Here is a 22,895-nt window from a genome sequence, read left to right as displayed (position 1 = left end):
CCAATAACTTCTGAAGAAACAAATTTTAACTACCTTTCAGAAGCCTCAGTGTTAAGTTCTCAATCTACTAGTTAACAAAATTTCTGTTTATCTAACGAATAAGGTATTAAAAATTTCGGACCTTTTTCTGGAGATCAAAAAAATGTTCGGAAATTTGGTAACTCTAAAGTAGCTTTTCTTAACAGACACGAGAGGTTTAGATCAATTTATGGCATCGAGTAAATTTCTAAATTCTAAATTTACTATTAAACTGGGATTAATGTAACAATTTGCAAATTCGTTTGCCAGTACATTCCAGTTTCTATTAGTCATATATTTGGTAGGTTGAGCACTGAGTGTAATTTCAGCATTCATGAAAATAGTATCCCAAGTCATACTTGACAGATGATAAGCCATTTTGCTTTCCAGATGCACACTGCCTAAAACGATGCTTCACTGAAGCTACTGTGAATCACAATAACCTTCTCCCTCTAAAATGAATGTTTTTTGGTTCACGTATTATAAAATATATGGATCGGCCACTAACTGTGTCTATTTTCTTCCATCTCTTCCTTGCTAGTTTCTCATGCTACACCTGAATTAGGACACTATAAGGAAATGCCCAATAAATTATCACACATTATTTATACGGTTGTTACAAACAAGAATGCAAAAACATCTCTTTGTACTCATAAAAATCCTGCCAAGCACTGTGGCTTTAAGGCTGCATTGTTCTGGGATATTTATCCAATAACAACAACAACAAAAATCGGATGTACAGCATTACTGTTCACTAATCAAAATATTTACATACTTTGCTTTTCTAAAATGACAAAAAAATCTCGTAGTGAGATAGGCGGCAAACAAGTAAAATAAATAAAATGAAAATGAAAATCCCCTTCCAGTATGAAACACAGGATAGTGATAGATGTTTAAATCCTCATGATAATCAATATCTAATCACCGGATTTGGCTTCAGGAAAACAAAGAATGGCAAATGCTTATTTTTTCTTAACATCTTCCAATATTGTCTGGTCCCAATAATACTGTACACATTTCTATATGGCATTTATGAATACCTATGAAAATTATTTTGAAAAATCTCATGATCTTTATTTGAAAAGGTATGGGGTCTTTTTTTTCTCCAAGTGAAAAAAACTGCTCTAGCAGTAAAAATATGGTCTTGATTAAAACAGATTTCCTTTGTAAGGCAATAGCTGGATGTCATCTTTTTTTCATTTTCATACTAGAAGAATTCATTTTCTCAAAAGGCAAGATCCAAACTGCAAGAACCTTAAATTACATTTAAAGCAATGGACTTTAAACTGCAACTTTGCAATTCAGAATGGCAAAAATATAATTTAGCTGAATAATTTTTACCAGCAACTTTTTAAAATGAATCTTAAAAGACATTTTTGTGATGTTTTCCCCTTATAGCTGTATGTCAGTATATGTAGTTAAATATTGTGTTTTCAAACTGTTAAGATATGATTAAGATTTTATCAATATTCTTATGCGTGCAAATATCATTTGCTATATAGATAAAGAAAACATAAACTGTTTCCTGTTCAGTGATTGTTAGGCAGGCATTGAAGAAAAGCTACGTAGATCTGTAAAATCATTCCAGGTCTTCAAGAACTTGAATTGAGAACCCAAACCTATCAGGATGGCCTTTCACGAATCATACCAAAGCTGGAATAGAAGCTAACCAAAAATATTTGCACCAAATAGGGCTAATCTAATGAACTGCACTTAGGAAAACCTAATTGTGTTAATCTTAGAAATCTCTTTTGAACCTGAAGTCTTCCCACACCACCACCCAAAAAGAAAACTTCCCACAGGTGCACATTTACCATTTTATTTGGGGCCCAACATTTGTTATTTTAAGACTAAATCTGCCTTACCTTTACCTTGATTCAACTCAATAAGTCAAAACCATACTTCTTTATGTATGGACAGCTTCTAAAATTGAGGAGAGGCTTTTGAGGTTGACTAGGCCTCTTCATTATGAGATAAGAAGAACCCCAAATATCAAGAACTTTCTGTCTCTGGGCCGTCTGGCACCCCTTTCTCCTTTGCACCCCTTCTCTTCTTATTCAAATCTTACGCAAAGTTTGAAGGAGTGAGAGGGAAGGTAGAGAAGGCACCACCATCTTGAAGTGGCCAACTAATTCTACAAAGTGCATTTTGCTGGAGGAAAAATGTTCTTTGTTCCTCACATTCTTCTCTTGTGAACTGAAGCTGATTCGGTTGCAGAATGAGATGCTGACAGGGCGTTTTTTCCAGAGTGAGATCCAAGAGATTTGGGGCTTTAGACATCATCAAATATTCTACTTCGAGACATTGACAAGTATCTTCCACCAGGCTGGTACCTGTAGAATACAGAGAGGCTTTAAATATGGAACTTAACATGGCCCTGTTTTTGAGCTAAAGACATTGAATGAAGGGAGCCACATTAGCTATGCAAGCCCAAAATCAGGAGTCTGGTAGCACCTTTTCAAACTAATGATGTTATTATACAGGGTTGTTGTTGGGGAGAAAATAGGAGGAGGAGGGCATAATATGTATGTTCACGCCTAGGGTTACTTATGTCAATTCGCAAAGCATCACTGGCCTGTCCTTGAATTGCCATAGGCAAAGAGGATGGGAAACCGGTGAAGTAGCACGGCAGCCAAAAACAAAAGCACATTCCAGACATAACTCTCTCAACTCTCCCAGGGTTACTAACAGCATCCGGAGGGGAGTGATCTCTACAACATACGAAATTGCTCTGTTGGTGAATGTGACTGATGACACACCCTGGGGGGAGGGGGGAAACAGGGTCATTACTGGGTTGTAAATTACGTGGGGTAAAAGAGTTGCCTTCACTTGGAATGTGCAGACATGAAGCTCCTAATAAATAATTGGATTTCTTTTGAAGCCTGGCTCAAGGCTCATGATTTAATTAGGGCATCTGTCAGAACCCTGACAATTTATAAAGTAATAAAGGCAAAATAAGAATGCTAATAAATAATCAAAAGTAGAAAACCTGTAAACTACACCTCATTTATCACATACATGGACATGCATGGAATAGCACTATTGACATTGACTAATTGACAAAAGATCAGGTTATAACGGCACCTCTGCAATATTCAAATTCATACAGGTAGTCCTTGATTTATGACCATAATTGAGCCCAAACATTTTGTTGCTAAGCGAGAAATTTGTTATGTGTTATTTTGCTCCATTTTACGACCTTTTTTGCCATAGTTGTTAAGTGAATCACTGCAGTTGTTAAGTTAGCAGCACGGTTGTTAAAGTAAATCTGGCTTCCCCATTGATTTTGCTTGTCAGAAGATCACAAAAGGTGATCACAAGATCCTGGGACACTGCAACTGATCATGTGACCATGGGAATGCTGCAACGGACATAAAAAATGGTCATATCACTTTTTTAGTGCCATTGTAACTTTGAACAGTCACTAAATTAACTCTTGTAAGTCGAGGAATACCTGTATTCTAATTTTTCTATATAAAATATGGAATATCTAGGGTTACATTCAGTGTAAAAACTCAAGTGACAAGAAATCTGATATTAATAATGGAAGCAACTGTCTTTCAACGCCATGAATATTTAAGCACCTGAAATTTAGTGCAGATGTATGTGTATTACAGTAAGTTTTCTTGATAGTATTCCAGTACAGGAAAATTGGAAAACAGAAAACAATAAAATCTTTTTGGGATCACGCTTTTATAATTATCTCTTCCCCGGACCAGATGTTGGAAACCTATCATGAGATCTCCTACTTTGCTTTGTGTTTGCATTTTTAACAGAACTTAGTTAATGAGAAATCTGAACATGAATTTCCGGGCATCAAGGAAATGATTGTGATGAGTATTTACAGACAATGTTAGTCTAATCTAGATGCTCCTTACCTTCCTGATTCAGAGTCAAGAGGATCTTCGTTGACTGAATCGGCATTGAAGTCCAGAGGTTCTGCATCCTGAAGAAGTTCTACTCTGTCCCTTTCGTTCCTTCCATTTGACCTGGTGTACTTGGAAGTCACTGCAGGAAGACATTTTACAATATAGTCAAGGGGCCTGTTGAGCTCCAACAAATAGTAGAAAAGGCCTTGGCCAGAAAAAAAAAATTGATCTGGAATGGATAGACGGTCTCAATATTTTCAAGGATATTAATTATTAAGATTAACATATAATACAAAAATTCAAACACCATTTCTAAAATAATGCAATTGTTATTATATGTATTTATTATAAATATAATACATTATAAAAATAATAAAGTATGAATAAAATGTAATTCTTTTGAATCACAAATCAAAAGGAATAGGGACGGATTGGCTATATTGTGTACACACACACACACACACACTGTATCCATCCATCCAAACACACACACATAAATATATTTGTATTTTGCTGATATAGAAATAAAGGGAGACTAGTATAGATCTATTTCAAGCTATTTAACTTTCATCAGCTAGCCATACCCTTAATTGGATTCGAACTTGGGCTGCCTGCGTATTAGGCAGATGTATTAACCACTAAGCCACAGGTTCTCCTCTTTGTCAGCTGTACCAGGGGAAAGATTAAGTGGGTTTTCTATCAAAGCAACCTGATCTACCCAAATACTGTTGCTACCTGAGCAGCACTGGCTACTGGTAGCTTCCAGATGCAATTCAAGGCCCTGGTTGCCACCTTTAAAGTCCTACATGGCATAGGACCAGGTTATTTGTGAGAATGCTTCTCCCCAGTGATTTCTGCTTGTCACAGCAAACCATGCGTGGTCCTCAGCATGGCCACTGTTCCAGATTTGCTGGAAGTGTTCCTGTTATTTGTGTCTACCTGGTAGAACAGGGACTCCCCCTTAAAGACAGAAAGCCCCCACTCCCGTGATGGCGAACCTATGGCACGCGTGCCAGAGGTAGCACGCAGCGCCCTCTCTGTGGGTATGCGAGCCATCGCCCCAGTTCAGCTCCGCCATGCATGCACGTGTGTCCCGCCGGCCAGCTGGTCTTTGGGTCTCTGCTGTGCATGTGCGTGGGTGTGGGCACATACGGGGTGTGCATGTGTGGGGGCACACACAGGGTGTGTGTGCATGCGGGGCGGAGGGGATGCAGGGGGCTGTGCACACATGCACGGAGGGCTAGGCACAAGTGTGGGTCCCACAGGCACATTGCATTTCAGGGGTTCGGGCACTTTGGCCACTCGGTCCAGAAAAGATAAGCCATCACTGCCCGACTCTATTGCCCTTTCACAAGAAACTGCCTCTTCCCCTAGGCACTGGGGACAAGGTGTTAGTTTGGGAGCTCTAGCATTGGGTGCATGCGTCCAATGGCTTGTATTTTTATTAAGCCTCAATACAGTTTTAGTAGGTTTTTGCCTAAATAATTCTGTATTTGTCCACTCAGAGTTTCTGGACAGATGGACAGCAGTACAAAGAACGGGGATCCTATTGAATGGGGCTTCGGAGGCAGGCCTTCTCAGTTTCCATCCTGTTTTTTACAACTCCATCCCAGGAAAACACAATGAATCTTGTCTTTCTAGGCTTCAGGACAACTTTGGAGACTTTCCTGTTCCAAAGCAGGAAAGTATTTTTTGACTGAAAGATGGGGTTATTTATATCTGATATTTGTATTTATTTATTTTTTTGCTTACAGGTACATGGAGTTTCTTGAGTTGTTTTATTTATGTTGTTTATTTATGTGCCTGTGGGAATGGACAGCATACTGACCATTCATCCATACATGACCAAGCCAGTTTGGTCCATGGTTAAGGCAGAAGGCTAGAAACCAGGAGACTGTGAGTTCTAGTCCCGCCTTAGGCATGAAAGCTGGCTGGATGACTTTGTACCAGTCACTCTGTCTCAACCCAACCCACCTTACAGAGTTATTGCAGGCGGGGCGGTGGTGGGGGGGAGGGGAATAAGGAAGCAACTTTTACTAAATCAAAATTTGATCAATTATAAACATGGGAAAAATTTGGGTTAGAAATGTTAAATTTACATAGCGCAGAATTTAAGGGAAAAATTTTATAAGATGTTTTATAGATGGCATTTAGATCCTAAGAAATTATCATGTATGTATCCAGATATGCAAGCGAAATGTTGGAGATGTAATTGTGATGATGCTACATATTTTCATGTATGGTGGACTTGTAAGAAAATTAAGTCTTTCTGGATAAGAATCTGGTGGATTATGCAGAATGTTTTGAAGAAGAAGATAAAGTTCCTACCGCAATTTTTCCTTTTGGGAATAACAACGGACTGTACAGTGATTGAGACTAAGTTGATTTTGAACTTAATAACAGCAGCACGACTGTTGATTGGACAATATTGGAAGAAAAAAGAATTACCCACAATAGAAGAATGGATATTGAAAGTTTCCAATTTGGCTGAGATGGCTAAAATCTCAGCCTTCTTGAAAGACAGTACTCAAGAAAATATTTAAATGAATGGAAGAACTGGATTGATTATATTCAAAATAGATATCAGATTAAGAAATTTCGGATTGCTTTTGAATGAAGGATGTTATTTTTGATTTTAATGGAAGAAGTCAGGTTATGTGAGAGAGAAAGATTATAATTGTGTTAGATTTTAAAAATTTAATGTATGACTGTTTTGTTTAAGGAACTATACCTTGTGTTTGCTCCGGGAAGTCCGGGGGGGGGGGGGGAGGGGGGGGGGGGGGGGGGGGGGGAAAAAATTTAATTGTTGTAAAACTATTTTAATAAAAAAAAAAAAAAATTGATCAATTATTTCCCCAATGTTTCCAATTTACTTCCAGTTTGATGTCACCAACTTCACTAAAAATTGTACCAACCTTCTTGAAACTGAATGAAATAGTGTGGTCAAATATTATCCATGATCTTCAGAAATATACAAGTTGCCTCAGAGCAAGTAAGAGAATTAAATCAATCACATGCATGGAGGGCTAGGCACAAGTGCAGGTCCCACAGGCACATTGCATTTCAGGGGTTCGGGCACTTTGGCCACTCGGTCCAGAAAAGATTAGTCATCACTGCCCGACTCTATTGCCCTTTCACAAGAAACTGCCTCTTCCCCTAGGCACTGGGGACAAGGTGTTAGTTTGGGAGCTCTAGCATTGGGTGCATGCGTCCAATGGCTTGTATTTTTATTAAGCCTCAATACAGTTTTAGTAGGTTTTTGCCTAAATAATTCTGTATTTGTCCACTCAGAGTTTCTGGACAGATGGACAGCAGTACAAAGAACGGGGATCCTATTGAATGGGGCTTCGGAGGCAGGCCTTCTCAGTTTCCATCCTGTTCTTTACAACTCCATCCCAGGAAAACACAATGAATCTTGTCTTTCTAGGCTTCAGGACAACTTTGGAGACTTTCCTGTTCCAAAGCAGGAAAGTATTTTTTGACTGAAAGATGGGGTTATTTATATCTGATATTTGTATTTATTAATTTTTTTGCTTACAGGTACATGGAGTTTCTTGAGTTGTTTTATTTATGTTGTTTATTTATGTGCCTGTGGGAATGGACAGCATACTGACTATTCATCCATACATGACCAAGCCAGTTTGGTCCATGGTTAAGGCAGAAGGCTAGAAACCAGGAGACTGTGAGTTCTAGTCCTGCCTTAGGCATGAAAGCTGGCTGGATGACTTTGTACCAGTCACTCTGTCTCAACCCAACCCACCTGACAGAGTTATTGCAGGCGGGGCGGGGGGGGGAGGGGAATAAGGAAGCAACTTTTACTAAATCAAAATTTGATCAATTATAAACATGGGAAAAAATTTGGGTTAGAAATGTTAAATTTACGCAAGCACAGAATTTAAGGGAAAATTTTTATAAGATGTTTTATAGATGGCATTTAGATCCTAAGAAATTATCATGTATGTATCCAGATATGCAAGCGAAATGTTGGAGATGTAATTGTGATGATGCTACATATTTTCATGTATGGTGGACTTGTAAGAAAATTAAGTCTTTCTGGATAAGAATCTGGTGGATTATGCAGAATGTTTTGAAGAAGAAGATAAAGTTCCTACCGCAATTTTTCCTTTTGGGAATAACAACGGACTGTACAGTGATTGAGACTAAGTTGATTTTGAACTTAATAACAGCAGCACGACTGTTGATTGGACAATATTGGAAGAAAAAAGAATTACCCACAATAGAAGAATGGATATTGAAAGTTTCCAATTTGGCTGAGATGGCTAAAATCTCAGCCTTCTTGAAAGACAGTACTCAAGAAAATATTTAAATGAATGGAAGAACTGGATTGATTATATTCAAAATAGATATCAGATTAAGAAATTTCGGATTGCTTTTGAATGAAGGATGTTATTTTGATTTTAATGGAAGAAGTCAGGTTATGTGAGAGAAAGATTATAATTGTGTTAGATTTTAAAAATTTAATGTATGACTGTTTTGTTTAAGGAACTATACCTTGTGTTTGCTCCGGGAAGTCCGGGGGGGGGGGGGGGAGGGGGGTTTAGGAGGGAGGGGGGAGGGGGAAAAAATTTAATTGTTGTAAAACTATTTTAATAAAAAAAAAAAAAAATTGATCAATTATTTCCCCAATGTTTCCAATTTACTTCCAGTTTGATGTCACCAACTTCACTAAAAATTGTACCAACCTTCTTGGAACTGAATGAAATAGTGTGGTCAAATATTATCCATGATCTTCAGAAATATACAAGTTGCCTCAGAGCAAGTAAGAGAATTAAATCAATCACATTTCTAAATTTTAAAAAAAAATCTCTTAAGTCCAAAACAAAAAGCAAAATTAAATTGTTAATGGTATACTTACATCTGTTTGTACTGATCTCTGTGAAACTAGACTCTTTTTGGTCTGCTTGAATATTTCTGTTTCTTGTTGAAGGTTCACGATTGTTTCCATACCGTTCTTTCCACTCCTGTCCAAAAATACACAGAGTGAATACAGACACACAGACACACACACACATTGTATAACACAGTTGATTTTAATGTCTGACTTTGCATCATTTGCAAATGAAGGAGGAGAAAGTGGAAGAATGTAGCACTCAAAGAAAAGTTCAACACCACACTGCCCATTAAGTCTACTGCATCCAAGATGGGGACCATGCTCCGCCTACTGATTAATAAAAAAATAATTTTAAATGACTGAAATCTTGTACGATCTCACATGCGAAGAACGCCTAAATTGTATAAGAGCTTGGTCTTCTCAGAGGAGATAGCTGAAATCCTGTGAGAACTGAAGATGCTTCAGTATTTGGAGCATTTATAAAAAGAAAGGCAACCGTGTTCAAAATACCAGTATCTAGTACCAAAAAGGATTAGTTATAAAGTACCAAGGCAATCTAACCATTATTATAACCAAATGGTTATAATGTAATGCTGCTCAGAAAAAGAAACCAATGTTTTACGCAAAACGTAATATGCCACCTATTTTTACCAATTTAGGATTGGATTGCCTGCTGCAGAAATGATCATTAGAGAAAATATATTTGTTGAACATACCCGTCTCCTGTTATCTCCATCTTCCTGCCTTTGCCGTTTTCTCTTTTCTAGGGAGAAAAATGTTTTCATTTAGATGTACAGCGATTATTATTATTTTTTAAAAAAACAACTTAATATATACTTTCAGTAAAATCAGTTTTCTTCCATTAAGAATTACAAACTTTGGGGTCAGAAGAAATGCATGATGGTTTAGTAGTCCCCTTTCCGTTGTAACTGCATGATGGTTGGAGGAGCCAGGTGGTAGCTTTTCTTTTGACTATGTTCAAGTTTCCTGATCAGAAAAAAATCTGAGGCACTATTGAGTAGTGGGGCCAAGAAAGTATAAATTGGACATGCTTTGGAAGTGAACAGATTCAAAATGCTAATCTTTTCCATTGTGAGTATTCAAAACACTGTCTAATCTAATCCAAATAACTGTCTATTTTCTGTCTTTCTAATACTTTACTTCTGTACATAAACAGTAATGTAGAACAGGGGTGTCAAACTCAAGGCCCGCAATGTTTAGATCTGGCCCCGCACCCTACCCCCTGCACCCCATTTTGGCCTCCAGGGTGCTGCAGGAAGCATCGGTCCCTGCTCTCCCCACCTGGTGCGGAAAACTACAATGCTGATCCAGCCCTCAAGGAAATCCAGTTTGACACCCCTGATATAGAACATGGAACAAGGGGAATTGGGGCCAGATTCCTTGATTTTTGCTCAGTAAAAAAATCTCCACATGGGAAACAAATGATTGCAATGCCAAAATCCCGTCTAAAACTGGATAAAAAGTCACGATGCAAGTAGAATGAAGGCTAAGGCTAAGCCACTATTTACCTCTATGCTTCTACTGTAGATTTTACACATGTACATTAGAAGAGTTATTTATGCATTAAGTCAGAAATGCACAAAGCAGAATTAGGAGCCTGCATTTCTTAATAATGTAAAGATGAAGATATTTCTTTTGCCTTAAAACTACACAGAAACTAGAAAATGCATTCTTTGTATCATTGGCAACAAATGTCAATATAGAGCCTGGTGGAAGGTGAATCTCTAAACAGAATTTTCAGAAGAGTTGGGTCCTCCCTACTTATGTGCAAAACCCAACAGGCCTGCTTCTTAATTGTTGAAATTATTAACTATCAAGGACGCTGCGTGTTATTAAAAATCATTAAGTGGTGCCTATTCATCATGTCTTGCTCTGCAAGAGCATTCAGTTGACCTTTTTTGAGGACAGAATACAGTCCAGATACATATTTGATACCGGGGTCCATGGTGCTCTGTGAACTGAGTTGTTTTCTTGCAGACATTTTATTACCCAAACTAGATAACTAGTGCAGTGATGATGCCCCCTAGTTTGAGAAATGAAAATCACCAAAAAAACAGCCAACTCAGAGGGTATGAAAGATCCGTCATTTCAACCCTAAGCTACAAATAATCTCCTTTATCGGCATATTTGATAAACCCCAGGAAGATAATTCTTTAAAATATGGGAATAAAGAAGAAATGTTTAAAATTCCAAAGTTCTGTATTCGAATGATCACAAAAAGCATCTCTTGTACCTCTTCTGATTAACTCTTTTCCTTCATCTATTAGGTCTGAAGTCATCTCATTGTCACCCATGAACTGCTGGAATCCCAGAAGATTCAAACACCGAGTTCCTAAACTGGAAAAAAAAAACCATTGCCAAACAATAAAAAACAGAACAAAATAAGGATTTTTTTTTGCACTAACTGGAAGGGACGTATGATCCAATAAATAGGCACAATTATCACAGTGGAGGGGAAATATTGATTTTGTGTAACTAAGGCTACCTGTTGATTGCCCCAAATAATGCTTCTCAACATTGAAATAGCTTGCTAAGTCTAGAATCACCTGTACTAGAGAGAACCTTATGTGGCATTTTATGGAATTACTGCCATGGGAGAGGAAGGGAGGGGGGGAAGGGCAAAGAAACAACTTTTTCCAAATCCACAGCCACTGGCCCAATCCAATCTCAACAAAAAGAAAAGATCATTTCACAAACTATGTGAATTGGAATTAAGAGTCAAGACAGATAAAACAAAATATGTTTAAAATATCTTTTTAAAGCATGTGAATTAAGCAGGGCCCTCTTAAAGCATTATGGGCCCCCGGGCAAAGCACTGTACTACGACAACCCATAAGAATAAAAATGTAAATGGTTGATAAAATTAAACATATATTTGCATGTAAGTATTAATAAAAATGCAGTAAATGTAATATTTATTTATTTATTTATTTATTTAATCATATTTGTATACCGCCCTATCTCCCGAGGGACTCAGGGCGGTTAACAGGCACTTAAAAACACATAAATACAGAGTAAAAAACAATTAAAAAACTTATTCTAAACGCCAAATATTTAAAAATATAAAAAATAAAACCCAGTTTAAAACCCGTAAATTTAAAATCTAACTCAGTCCTGCGCAAATAAATAAGTGTGTTTTAAGCTCGCGGCGGAAGGTCCGAAGGTCCGGAAGCTGACGAAGTCCTGGGGGTAGTTCGTTCCAAAGGGTGGGAGCCCCCACAGAGAAGGCCCTTCCCCTGGGCGCCGCCAGACGACATTGCCTCGCTGACGGCACCCTGAGGAGTCCCTCTCTATGAGAGCGCACGGGTCGGAGAGAGGTATTCGGTAGCAGCAGGCGGTCCCGTAAGTAGCCCGGCCCTATGCCATGGAGCGCTTTAAAGATGGTCACCAAAACCTTGAAGCGCACCCGGAAGGCCACAGGTAGCCAGTGCAGTCTGCGCAGGATAGGTGTCATGCGGGAGCCACGAGGGGCTCCCTCTATCACCCGCGCAGCCGCATTCTGGACTAACTGCAGCCTCCGGATGCCCTTCAAGGGGAGCCCCATGTAGAGAGCATTGCAGTAATCCAGGCGAGACGTCACGAGTGTGTGAGTGACCGTGCATAGGGCATCCCGGTCTAGAAAGGGGCGCAACTGGCGCACCAGGCAAACCTGGTAGAACGCTCTCCTGGAGACGGCCGTCAAATGATCTTCTAGAGACAGCCGTTCATCCAGGAGGACGCCTAAGTTGCGCACCCTCTCCATCGGGGCCAATGACTCGCCACCGACAGTCAGCCGCGGACTGGTATTTATATGATACAAGGTGCATTGAAGGGTTAACACACAGAGATTAGTCTGGGGCCCCTATGCTTGGAGGGCCCATGGGCAAGTGACCATCAAGCCCATATGTTAAGACAGCCCTGGAATTAAGTTACATTCTAATGGTGTGTCAAGCAGGAGAGCTACCGTATATACTCGAGTATAAGCCGAGTTTTTCAGCACGTTTTTTGTGCTGAAAAACGTCCCCTCGGCTTATACTCGAGTCTACGTCTTCGGGAACCCCGCACAGGAGGGGGTACCGAACGGACTCCCATGGGAGGGACGGGGAGCGGGCCCGCCGAGGTCTCACAGGATTTGTCGCCCCCAGGCCGGCCCCCATTCCCGTGTCTGGTGGGCGGACGGCGCAAACTTGGCGGGCTGTGCATTGGCGCGGGGAAGCCCTGGTGGTGCAGTGTTCCCGTTCGCCTGGCCTCCGTCCTCCGATCTCCTGCGCTGGGAGGCGGCGGCGAGCCAGCGGCAACCGGGCACCGCGGACTTTGGCAGGAGGAAGGTGGGAAGCGGAGCTGCCGGCTGTGGGGGTTGAGGCGTGCAAGAGGAGTGGCGTGGAAAGGCCTTTTGTGTGTGTGTGCGTGTGTGCGCGCCTGTGTGCCCTAGGGAGGAAGCGGAGCTGCCGGCTGTGTGGGGGTTGAGGCGTGCAGAGGCGCGCCTCCTCCTCTTCCTCCACGCCGCTCCTCTTGCACGCCTCAACCCCACCATCCCCACCCTCTCCAGCGTGAAGGTCACCTCCTCCTCTTCCAGGCGGCGGCGGGCGCGGCGGCTCCGCTCCGCTCCGAGCGAGCGCCACAGCCGGCAGCTCCGCTTCCCACTGGTCCCAGTCAGCCGAACGGTGAAAGCGGAGCGCGCCGCATGTCGCCACCGCTCGCTGATTGGGACCGCTTGGTCGCGGCGGCGGGGGAGCCGCCAGCCTTCTCGGCTGAGGGAGGGAGGGTTTCCCCGAACGGTGAAAGCGCCGGCCGAGAAGGCTGGCGGCTCCCCGCCCGCGCGGACCCGCAAGCGGTCCCAATCCAGCCGAACGGTGAAAGCGGAGCGCGCCGCATGTCGCCACCGCTCGCTGGACTGGGACCGTGAGGGAAGCGGAGCTGCCGGCTGTGGCGCCCGCCGAGCCGGAGCCGCCGCCGCCGCCTGGAAGAGGAGGAGGTGACCTTCACGCTGGAGAGGGTGGGGATGGTGGGGTTGAGGCGTGCAAGAGGAGCGAGCGTGGAGGAAGAGGAGGAGGCGCGCCTCTTGCACGCCTCAACCCCCACACAGCCGGCAGCTCCGCTTCCTCCCTAGGGCACACGCACACACACGCACACACACACAAAAGGCCTTTCCACGCCACTCCTCTTGCACGCCTCAACCCCCACAGCCGGCAGCTCCGCTTCCTCCCACCTTCCTCCTTGCCAAAGTCCGCGGTGCCCGGTTGCCGCTGGCTCGCCGCCGCCTCCCAGCGCAGGAGATCGGAGGACGGAGGCCAGGCGAACGGGAACAGCCCACGCCCGAAGAGGGAAAGGGAGCGAGTGGGTGGGTGGCTGGGACGAGACCCCACCACAAACACACACACACACGCCCGTGACACGCCTTGCTTGCATGCCACACACACGCACCGCTCGCTGGGGAAAAAAAATGGATGGATGGATGGATGGATGGAAGTAAGGAAGGAAGGATGGATTGATGGATGGAGGCGACCGCTTTGAAGCGCAACCCTTCTCCCGCAACTAAGGGGGTCAATGTTTTCCCAATCCTAGGGTGTGGGAAACAGTCATTCTTTCTTCCCCTAGTCTCTCCCGAGATCGCACTGCAGCGCCCATCATCCCCAGCCGGCAATCTGAGCTCGTGCCATCGATGTGGTCCTTGAACTTCCTCCTTGTTTCTAACCCAGCCTAGGATGGCGGCGTGGAGTGTGTGGTGGTGGTAAACGGCCAGGAGAAAGCTTTCGCTCTTTCGAGAGGTCCTCTTGGAAGGCTGCCTTGGAAAGGGAAAGTGGGAGGGGCAGAGATTTCTCCTCAAAGGTCCCCTTGGAAGGCTGGGTTGGAATTTAAAAAAAAATCTCTTAAGTCCAAAACAAAAAGCAAAATTAAATTGTTAATGGTATACTTACATCTGTTTGTATTGATCTCTGTGAAACTAGACTCTTTTTGGTCTGCTTGAATATTTCTGTTTCTTGTTGAAGGTTCACGATTGTTTCCATACCGTTCTTTCCACTCCTGTCCAAAAATACACAGAGTGAATACAGACACACAGACACAGACACACATTGTATAACACAGTTGATTTTAATGTCTGACTTTGCATCATTTGCAAATGAAGGAGGAGAAAGTGGAAGAATGTAGCACTCAAAGAAAAGTTCAACACCACACTGCCCATTAAGTCTACTGCATCCAAGATGGGGACCATGCTCCGCCTACTGATTAATAAAAAAATAATTTTAAATGACTGAAATCTTGTACGATCTCACATGCGAAGAACGCCTAAATTGTATAAGAGCTTGGTCTTCTCAGAGGAGATAGCTGAAATCCTGTGAGAACTGAAGATGCTTCAGTATTTGGAGCATTTATAAAAAGAAAGGCAACCGTGTTCAAAATACCAGTATCTAGTACCAAAAAGGATTAGTTATAAAGTACCAAGGCAATCTAACCATTATTATAACCAAATGGTTATAATGTAATGCTGCTCAGAAAAAGAAACCAATGTTTTACGCAAAACGTAATATGCCACCTATTTTTACCAATTTAGGATTGGATTGCCTGCTGCAGAAATGACCATTAGAGAAAATATATTTGTTGAACATACCCGTCTCCTGTTATCTCCATCTTCCTGCCTTTGCCGTTTTCTCTTTTCTAGAGAGAAAAATGTTTTCATTTAGATGTACAGCGATTATTATTTTTTTTTTAAAAAAACAACATAATATACACTTTCAGTAAAATCAGTTTTCTTCCATTAAGAATTACAAACTTTGGGGTCAGAAGAAATGCATGATGGTTTAGTAGTCCCCTTTCCGTTGTAACTGCATGATGGTTGGAGGAGCCAGGTGGTAGCTTTTTTTTTGACTATGTTCAAGTTTCCTGATTAGAAAAAAATCTGAGGCACTATTGAGTAGTGGGGCCAAGAAAGTATAAATTGGACATGCTTTGGAAGTGAACAGATTCAAAATGCTAATCTTTTCCATTGTGAGTATTCAAAACACTGTCTAATCTAATCCAAATAACTGTCTATTTTCTGTCTTTCTAATACTTTACTTCTGTACATAAACAGTAATGTAGAACAGGGGTGTCAAACTCAAGGCCCGCAATGTTTAGATCTGGCCCCGCACCCTACCCCCTGCACCCCATTTTGGCCTCCAGGGTGCTGCAGGAAGCATCGGTCCCTGCTCTCCCCACCTGGTGCGGAAAACTACAATGCTGATCCAGCCCTCAAGGAAATCCAGTTTGACACCCCTGATATAGAACATGGAACAAGGGAATTAGCCAGATTCCTTGATTTTTGCTCAGTAAAAAAATCTCCACATGGGAAACAAATGATTGCAATGCCAAAATCCCGTCTAAAACTGGATAAAAAGTCACGATGCAAGTAGAATGAAGGCTAAGGCTAAGCCACTATTTACCTCTATGCTTCTACTGTAGATTTTACACATGTACATTAGAAGAGTTATTTATGCATTAAGTCAGAAATGCACAAAGCAGAATTAGGAGCCTGCATTTCTTAATAATGTAAAGATGAAGATATTTCTTTTGCCTTAAAACTACACAGAAACTAGAAAATGCATTCTTTGTATCATTGGCAACAAATGTCAATATAGAGCCTGGTGGAAGGTGAATCTCTAAACAGAATTTTCAGAAGAGTTGGGTCCTCCCTACTTATGTGCAAAACCCAACAGGCCTGCTTCTTAATTGTTGAAATTATTAACTATCAAGGACGCTGCGTGTTATTAAAAATCATTAAGTGGCGCCTATTCATCATGTCTTGCTCTGCAAGAGCATTCAGTTGACCTTTTTTGAGGACAGAATACAGTCCAGATACATATTTGATACCGGGGTCCATGGTGCTCTGTGAACTGAGTTGTTTTCTTGCAGACATTTTATTACCCAAACTAGATAACTAGTGCAGTGATGATGCCCCCTAGTTTGAGAAATGAAAATCACCAAAAAAACAGCCAACTCAGAGGGTATGAAAGATCCGTCATTTCAATCCTAAGCTACAAATAATCTCCTTTATCGGCATATTTGATAAACCCCAGGAAGATAATTCTTTAAAATATGGGAATAAAGAAGAAATGTTTAAAATTCCAAAGTTCTGTATTCGAATGATCACAAAAAGCATCTCTTGTACCTCTTCTGATTAACTCTTTTCCTTCATCTATTAGGTCTGAAGTCATCTCATTGTCACCCATGAACTGCTGGAATCCCAGAAGATTCAAACACCGAGTTCCTAAACTGGAAAAAAAAAACCATTGCCAAACAATAAAAAACAGAACAAAATAAGGATTTTTTTTTGCACTAACTGGAAGGGACATATGATCCAATAAATAGGCACAATTATCACAGTGGAGGGGAAATATTGATTTTGTGTAACTAAGGCTACCTGTTGATTGCCCCAAATAATGCTTCTCAACATTGAAATAGCTTGCTAAGTCTAGAATCACCTGTACTAGAGAGAACCTTATGTGGCATTTTATGGAATTACTGCCATGGGAGAGGAAGGGAGGGGGGGAAGGGCAAAGAAACAACTTTTTCCAAATCCACAGCCACTGGCCCAATCCAATCTCAACAAAAAGAAAAAGATCATTTCACAAACTATGTGAATTGGAATTAAGAGTCAAGACAGATAAAACAAAATATGTTTAAAATATCTTTTTAAAGCATGTGAATTAAGCAGGGCCCTCTTAAAGCATTATGGGCCCCCGGGCAAAGCACTGTACTACGACAACCCATAAGAATAAAAATGTAAATGGTTGATAAAATTAAACATATATTTGCATGTAAGTATTAATAAAAAATGCAGTAAAATGTAATATTTATTTATTTATTTATTTATTTAATCATATTTGTATACCGCCCTATCTCCCGAGGGACTCAGGGCGGTTAACAGGCACTTAAAAACACATAAATACAGAGTAAAAAACAATTAAAAAACTTATTCTAAACGCCAAATATTTAAAAATATAAAAAATAAAACCCAGTTTAAAACCCGTAAATTTAAAATCTAACTCAGTCCTGCGCAAATAAATAAGTGTGTTTTAAGCTCGCGGCGGAAGGTCCGAAGGTCCGGAAGCTGACGAAGTCCTGGGGGTAGTTCGTTCCAAAGGGTGGGAGCCCCCACAGAGAAGGCCCTTCCCCTGGGCGCCGCCAGACGACATTGCCTCGCTGACGGCACCCTGAGGAGTCCCTCTCTATGAGAGCGCACGGGTCGGAGAGAGGTATTCGGTAGCAGCAGGCGGTCCCGTAAGTAGCCCGGCCCTATGCCATGGAGCGCTTTAAAGATGGTCACCAAAACCTTGAAGCGCACCCGGAAGGCCACAGGTAGCCAGTGCAGTCTGCGCAGGATAGGTGTCATACGGGAGCCACGAGGGGCTCCCTCTATCACCCGCGCAGCCGCATTCTGGACTAACTGCAGCCTCCGGATGCCCTTCAAGGGGAGCCCCATGTAGAGAGCATTGCAGTAATCCAGGCGAGACGTCACGAGTGCGTGAGTGACCGTGCATAGGGCATCCCGGTCTAGAAAGGGGCGCAACTGGCGCACCAGGCAAACCTGGTAGAACGCTCTCCTGGAGACGGCCGTCAAATGATCTTCTAGAGACAGCCGTTCATCCAGGAGGACGCCTAAGTTGCGCACCCTCTCCATCGGGGCCAATGACTCGCCACCGACAGTCAGCCGCGGACTGGTATTTATATGATACAAGGTGCATTGAAGGGTTAACACACACAGATTAGTCTGGGGCCCCTATGCTTGGAGGGCCCATGGGCAAGTGACCATCAAGCCCATATGTTAAGACAGCCCTGGAATTAAGTTACATTCTAATGGTGTGTCAAGCAGGAGAGCTATGTCTTTTTGGTGGTACAAATTTATTTTACTTATCACCAGCCAAACAATCTGAGGAGGCTCACTGGTTATTGTGCTTGCAACTCTAAAATTTCTCTGTCAGGAAAAGGGAGGGAAAAACTCGAGCTGATGTTAAAGCTTGCTCTATTTTTTTCAACATTTTCTGAACTGGCTGAGAAAGACCAATTCATCTGAGACGGGAAGAGCAATTTCAGAACACACAATATCCAAACAATACAACTTTGAAAAAAAAACAGGTTCCTACCTGAAGTAAGTAGCAATGCAGAGAATGACAACCAGCATGGGATAATAAATATAAAAGCCATCTGCTATGAAGGACAATACTTTCATCGATCCCATAATCTGAGAAGCAAAAAGCAATGGATGTTAGCAAAGTCAAGTTTTGTTTTGTTTTTTTGCTCAAAATATTTTACATACTGATATTAAATAAGGTCTGGCTTTAAAATCCATAATTTTAGGCAGTATGTGTTCTGTGGACACCTCATTGTACCATACAAAATAGTATTATAATTTGATACTGCAGAGAACGGTGTATTTAATGTTTTTTTTAAATAAATCTATCAATATAATTAAGAAAGGAAGAACATATTACGTCTGATGTTCATCTTCAAATACTGTATATTAAAGAAGTAAAAACAATTGCACACACTCAAAATTGCAGCTATTAACTCAACTCTCTGGTTGCTGTTCTCTGCCAATAGAAAATGGCAGTGTGTAAGGTAACTGACTGCTGTTTTATTACCCAAATGGATTTTTTTTTGTCTTTTAATGACCCTGTAATCCCTTACATTGGGGTGGAGTTGGGGCAACTGAATGGAGCAGAGTGGAAGCCCTTCCTGTCACCAATGCAGAGTTCGCAGCAGATAATTATTCATTGTTCCCAGAGAGAAATATCTGCCAAGTTACTTAGGATTGAACTCACAGCCTCCTGATCGTGAGGCGAGAGCTCCACCTCCAGGCCACTGCACCACTTGATTACCCAAATGGAATGATTTGTATAAATAAGAAGAGAATGTATAAGAAAGAAGAGAATCTGTAACTGTGGAAACTGTAACTGAGTACGGTCAGGTATTCACCCGAGAAAGCCAGACTTGTCCTCCAACTTCTGCAGGCAAACCCAGAGCTCAGACATGCTAAGACAAAAGGATTCATATGCAGTGCTGGAAAACTGACCGGATTTACCCAGCTTCATTTTTTGTTATCTTTTGATACATGATAAATGAAATGTATAACAAGGGCTTCCCAACTTACAAATCAGAGCAATTTGGAAGGGATCTTAATTCCCAATTTTTCTTTCTAAAATGTACACTGAATTTTGTTTAATGAGACCATCCATATCAGGATAAAATCAGTATGCCCCTTCAGGAAGGGGTTCTGATTAATCTAGACCTTTTCTTTTTAAATTATCATTCACTGACAAGAAAAGAGATTTAAATACAGCAAGGAGAACATGAGATTGCCTTAAATTGAGCCCTTGAAATGTTCTGGTTTTTGAAAAGAAGATTGTTAAAGCATTAATACCTGATCTAAGGCTGGTTCGAGCTCTACATAGAAGCTGGACTGATATGCTCATCATCATAAATTATCAAGGTTACAAACTTTACTTGCTAACATGTATTCCTTATACATTTATTCTGTTCCTTAATAATTGAGGCCTCAGAAAAGGTAAAGAAAACAGATGTTCTTATCAAATATGTCATCTTATCCTAGTCCAGCCTTGGTTTATGAAGCATTTGATGCTTTTCTGGGTACAATATCATTATGGGTCCTGGAATACATTTGTTAGACATCAGATGTAATTTCCTATTTGCACACTACATGGATATTGAACCAAAATTAGATAGCCTTAAGTTTGGACCTAAGCTGATAATAGTTTGTCTTAGAAATCTATTGTTCTTATTATACACTACATTTATTCCATTAGCTTCACTGAGTGCAAGAAACATATTATAAGTTTATTTTCTAATTAGATGCAATAAATACAGATAAAACAGTAAATCTCACCTACGCAGTGATGGGCATAAGAAGTACAGGCTAAGATTAATAACATTCAGAAATTTTCCCTTCGGAGGGATTGCTTTTAAGCTTCTGTCAGTAGACCCAAACTGTATATCGGAAACTGGGACTTGTATGCAAACGAAACAATTTCTACTGAGCCGAAAGAGCCAAAGAAAGAATCAAGTCAGGACAAACAGATTTGAAATCCTGCTTTCAACTGCTTTGGGGAAATCCCTTAGTATCAAATGTATAAATACACGGCAGTAAAAAATAAACACTGTTAACATACAGAGGTATATGCTGTTGGCTGATCCGTGGTTCTCTGAGAAATTGCTGCATCCATATGAGTCAAGCCCAAAAAATTCAGACACAGTGGAGGAGTCAAACGACAGAACAACCTGGGTGAAAAGTAGCAGCAGTTGAAAAGTAACTTCAAACTCTTCCTTCCATATTACTAAGAGTCTATGTGTTCATGTAACTGCACTGTACTTTTTTTATTCTTTTCATGCAGAGGAAGTTAGCTAACATTTACATAATGCAGGCAGTCACTGACTTATAATTGAGACTGCAATTACAATTGTAAATCATGGCTGTTAAGTAGGTCACCATGTGATTGCACCCAATTTTATTCAATGGCCATTCAGTGAATGCCATGGTAATTAAACGAGTTCACTAGGCAGCATTTTTTTGTTGCCAGAAAATGGAAATAAATGTCAGATTCCATTAAAAAAAATATGTTGTAAATTGTGGTCATGTGACAGTAGGATGCTGCAGATGACCATAAATGTAGGCTGACTACCGAGTGCCCAAAAAATGTGGTCATGTGATTATGTTATGGGGGGAGGGGGAGGGACAAGCCATCGAAACGTCAAATCCAAGTTGTAAGTAGCTTTTTTGGGGTTCTTCAAAACTTTGAATGGTTGCTAAGCAACTGATCATAAATGAATGACTGCCTGGATACTGCTCCACATAGAACTGTAAGCTGTATTTGGACAGGATCTAGGTATGTGCTACTGAAAGGAGATGAATCAAAACAGATTTCCTCTTTCTGTTCCCAGGAACCTCTAGAAAACACTCTTCTGAGGGGTCTTCAGTGCTCTATGAGCTTGGTGGCTTTCTTGCAGATGTTTCATTACCCAAACTAGGTAACATCATCAGTGCTAGTACTGGCACTGGATGTTTTCTTGCAAACTTTATTATCTGCAAGGAAACAACCAAGCTCAGAGAGCGCCAAGGACCTCATTTCAAACCTGACCTACAAATATTCTCCTTTATTGGTAAATACTCCTCCGAAAGTTGGGAGTTGAGTCTACTGAACGGAGTGGAATGGGCAGGAAGAAAGGAAGATATTGTAGGAGATCCCTCTGCTCAGTTTCTCGGTGCTTCTCTCCCTTAGACTCTTATGAATGAGGCTTTTCTGCACAACAGGGAAAAGTTTCTGGGATTCTCCTTCTGCTAATTACGTAATTATCACATATAATTGATGATCTAATCTGATTAAAAATTAAATCCAGAGCTATTGTGGACTATGGATTTTGACCAAGATCTACTTATAATTCAGTGCATTTCTCCTTTACATTGTTTGTAATTGGCCAAACAGCAGAAGTAGCAAAATAAATACTTACATGCCACTGAAGAGCAAACTATATGCATCTGTCTGATGGTGTGAAGCTAAGTAATAATAGTTGAATACACGGATCCTGAAGACCGTAGAATAAACACAGATACTCAGGAAAAAGATTGTAAGAAAGCAAGCCATCTGCAAAACAAGAAACTACAGTTTTTATTTGGTTCCATTAACAGCTGCAGACAGGTGCCATGAGAATGATCAAACTGAAGTAGTGAATTGCCTTCTAATCCCAAACTTGGATAGCTCTAGCAAATAAGCTTAAATCTAAGCAGTTTCCTCAAAGTCAATGAATGCGAAACTTAACAATAGGCTCCTACAGATAAATGTGACAGAAATTGCCAAACCATCACAGTAACTGACCTCTATGTAAAAATAGTTGTAGTTCTTTTCCGCTAGCCGTATGAAGACTGCAAAGAGAGACAGAACTGGCTTTGGGCTGAAAAACGTGCATTCTGACCACACAACAACGATGGAAAAGATGGCCAGGATAATGGCGAGAATCCTGTGGAACCATGGTTGTAGAAGGCATTCCCAATACCATTCTAAATCAAAACAAAACAAATGACAAAGGGGAGAAAATATGAAAATCATTTCAAAGTTGCTTTCAGGTAGTCCTTCATTTATGACCGTTTGTTCAACAACTCTTTGAAG

General features: G+C 41.0%; 1 protein-coding gene across 2 annotated transcripts in view; it reads right to left on the bottom strand.

Moving 5' to 3' along the window:
* Nucleotides 1-341: 341 nt before the first annotated feature.
* Nucleotides 342-22,895, bottom strand: part of LMBRD2 (LMBR1 domain containing 2) — a 36,732-nt gene continuing 14,178 nt past the window's right edge. For both annotated transcript variants that reach the window (XM_058170129.1, XM_058170128.1), the window contains 9 exons: nt 22,605-22,786; nt 22,240-22,373; nt 20,904-21,012; nt 18,861-18,958; nt 16,886-16,989; nt 15,350-15,396; nt 14,658-14,763; nt 3,897-4,026; nt 342-2,351 (listed from right to left, as the gene is read on the bottom strand). In XM_058170129.1, the coding sequence (XP_058026112.1) occupies nt 2,291-2,351; nt 3,897-4,026; nt 14,658-14,763; nt 15,350-15,396; nt 16,886-16,989; nt 18,861-18,958; nt 20,904-21,012; nt 22,240-22,373; nt 22,605-22,786 (971 nt within the window). In that variant the 3' untranslated portion in view covers nt 342-2,290. The remainder of the gene's footprint in view (nt 2,352-3,896; nt 4,027-14,657; nt 14,764-15,349; nt 15,397-16,885; nt 16,990-18,860; nt 18,959-20,903; nt 21,013-22,239; nt 22,374-22,604; nt 22,787-22,895) is intronic.

The sequence above is a fragment of the Ahaetulla prasina genome, chromosome 2 (genome assembly GCF_028640845.1).
Source record: "Ahaetulla prasina isolate Xishuangbanna chromosome 2, ASM2864084v1, whole genome shotgun sequence".
NCBI classification, from domain to species: domain Eukaryota; kingdom Metazoa; phylum Chordata; class Lepidosauria; order Squamata; family Colubridae; genus Ahaetulla; species Ahaetulla prasina.
The sequence above is the reverse complement of the archived record's forward strand: the minus strand, read 5'-3'. Positions and strand labels throughout refer to the sequence as shown.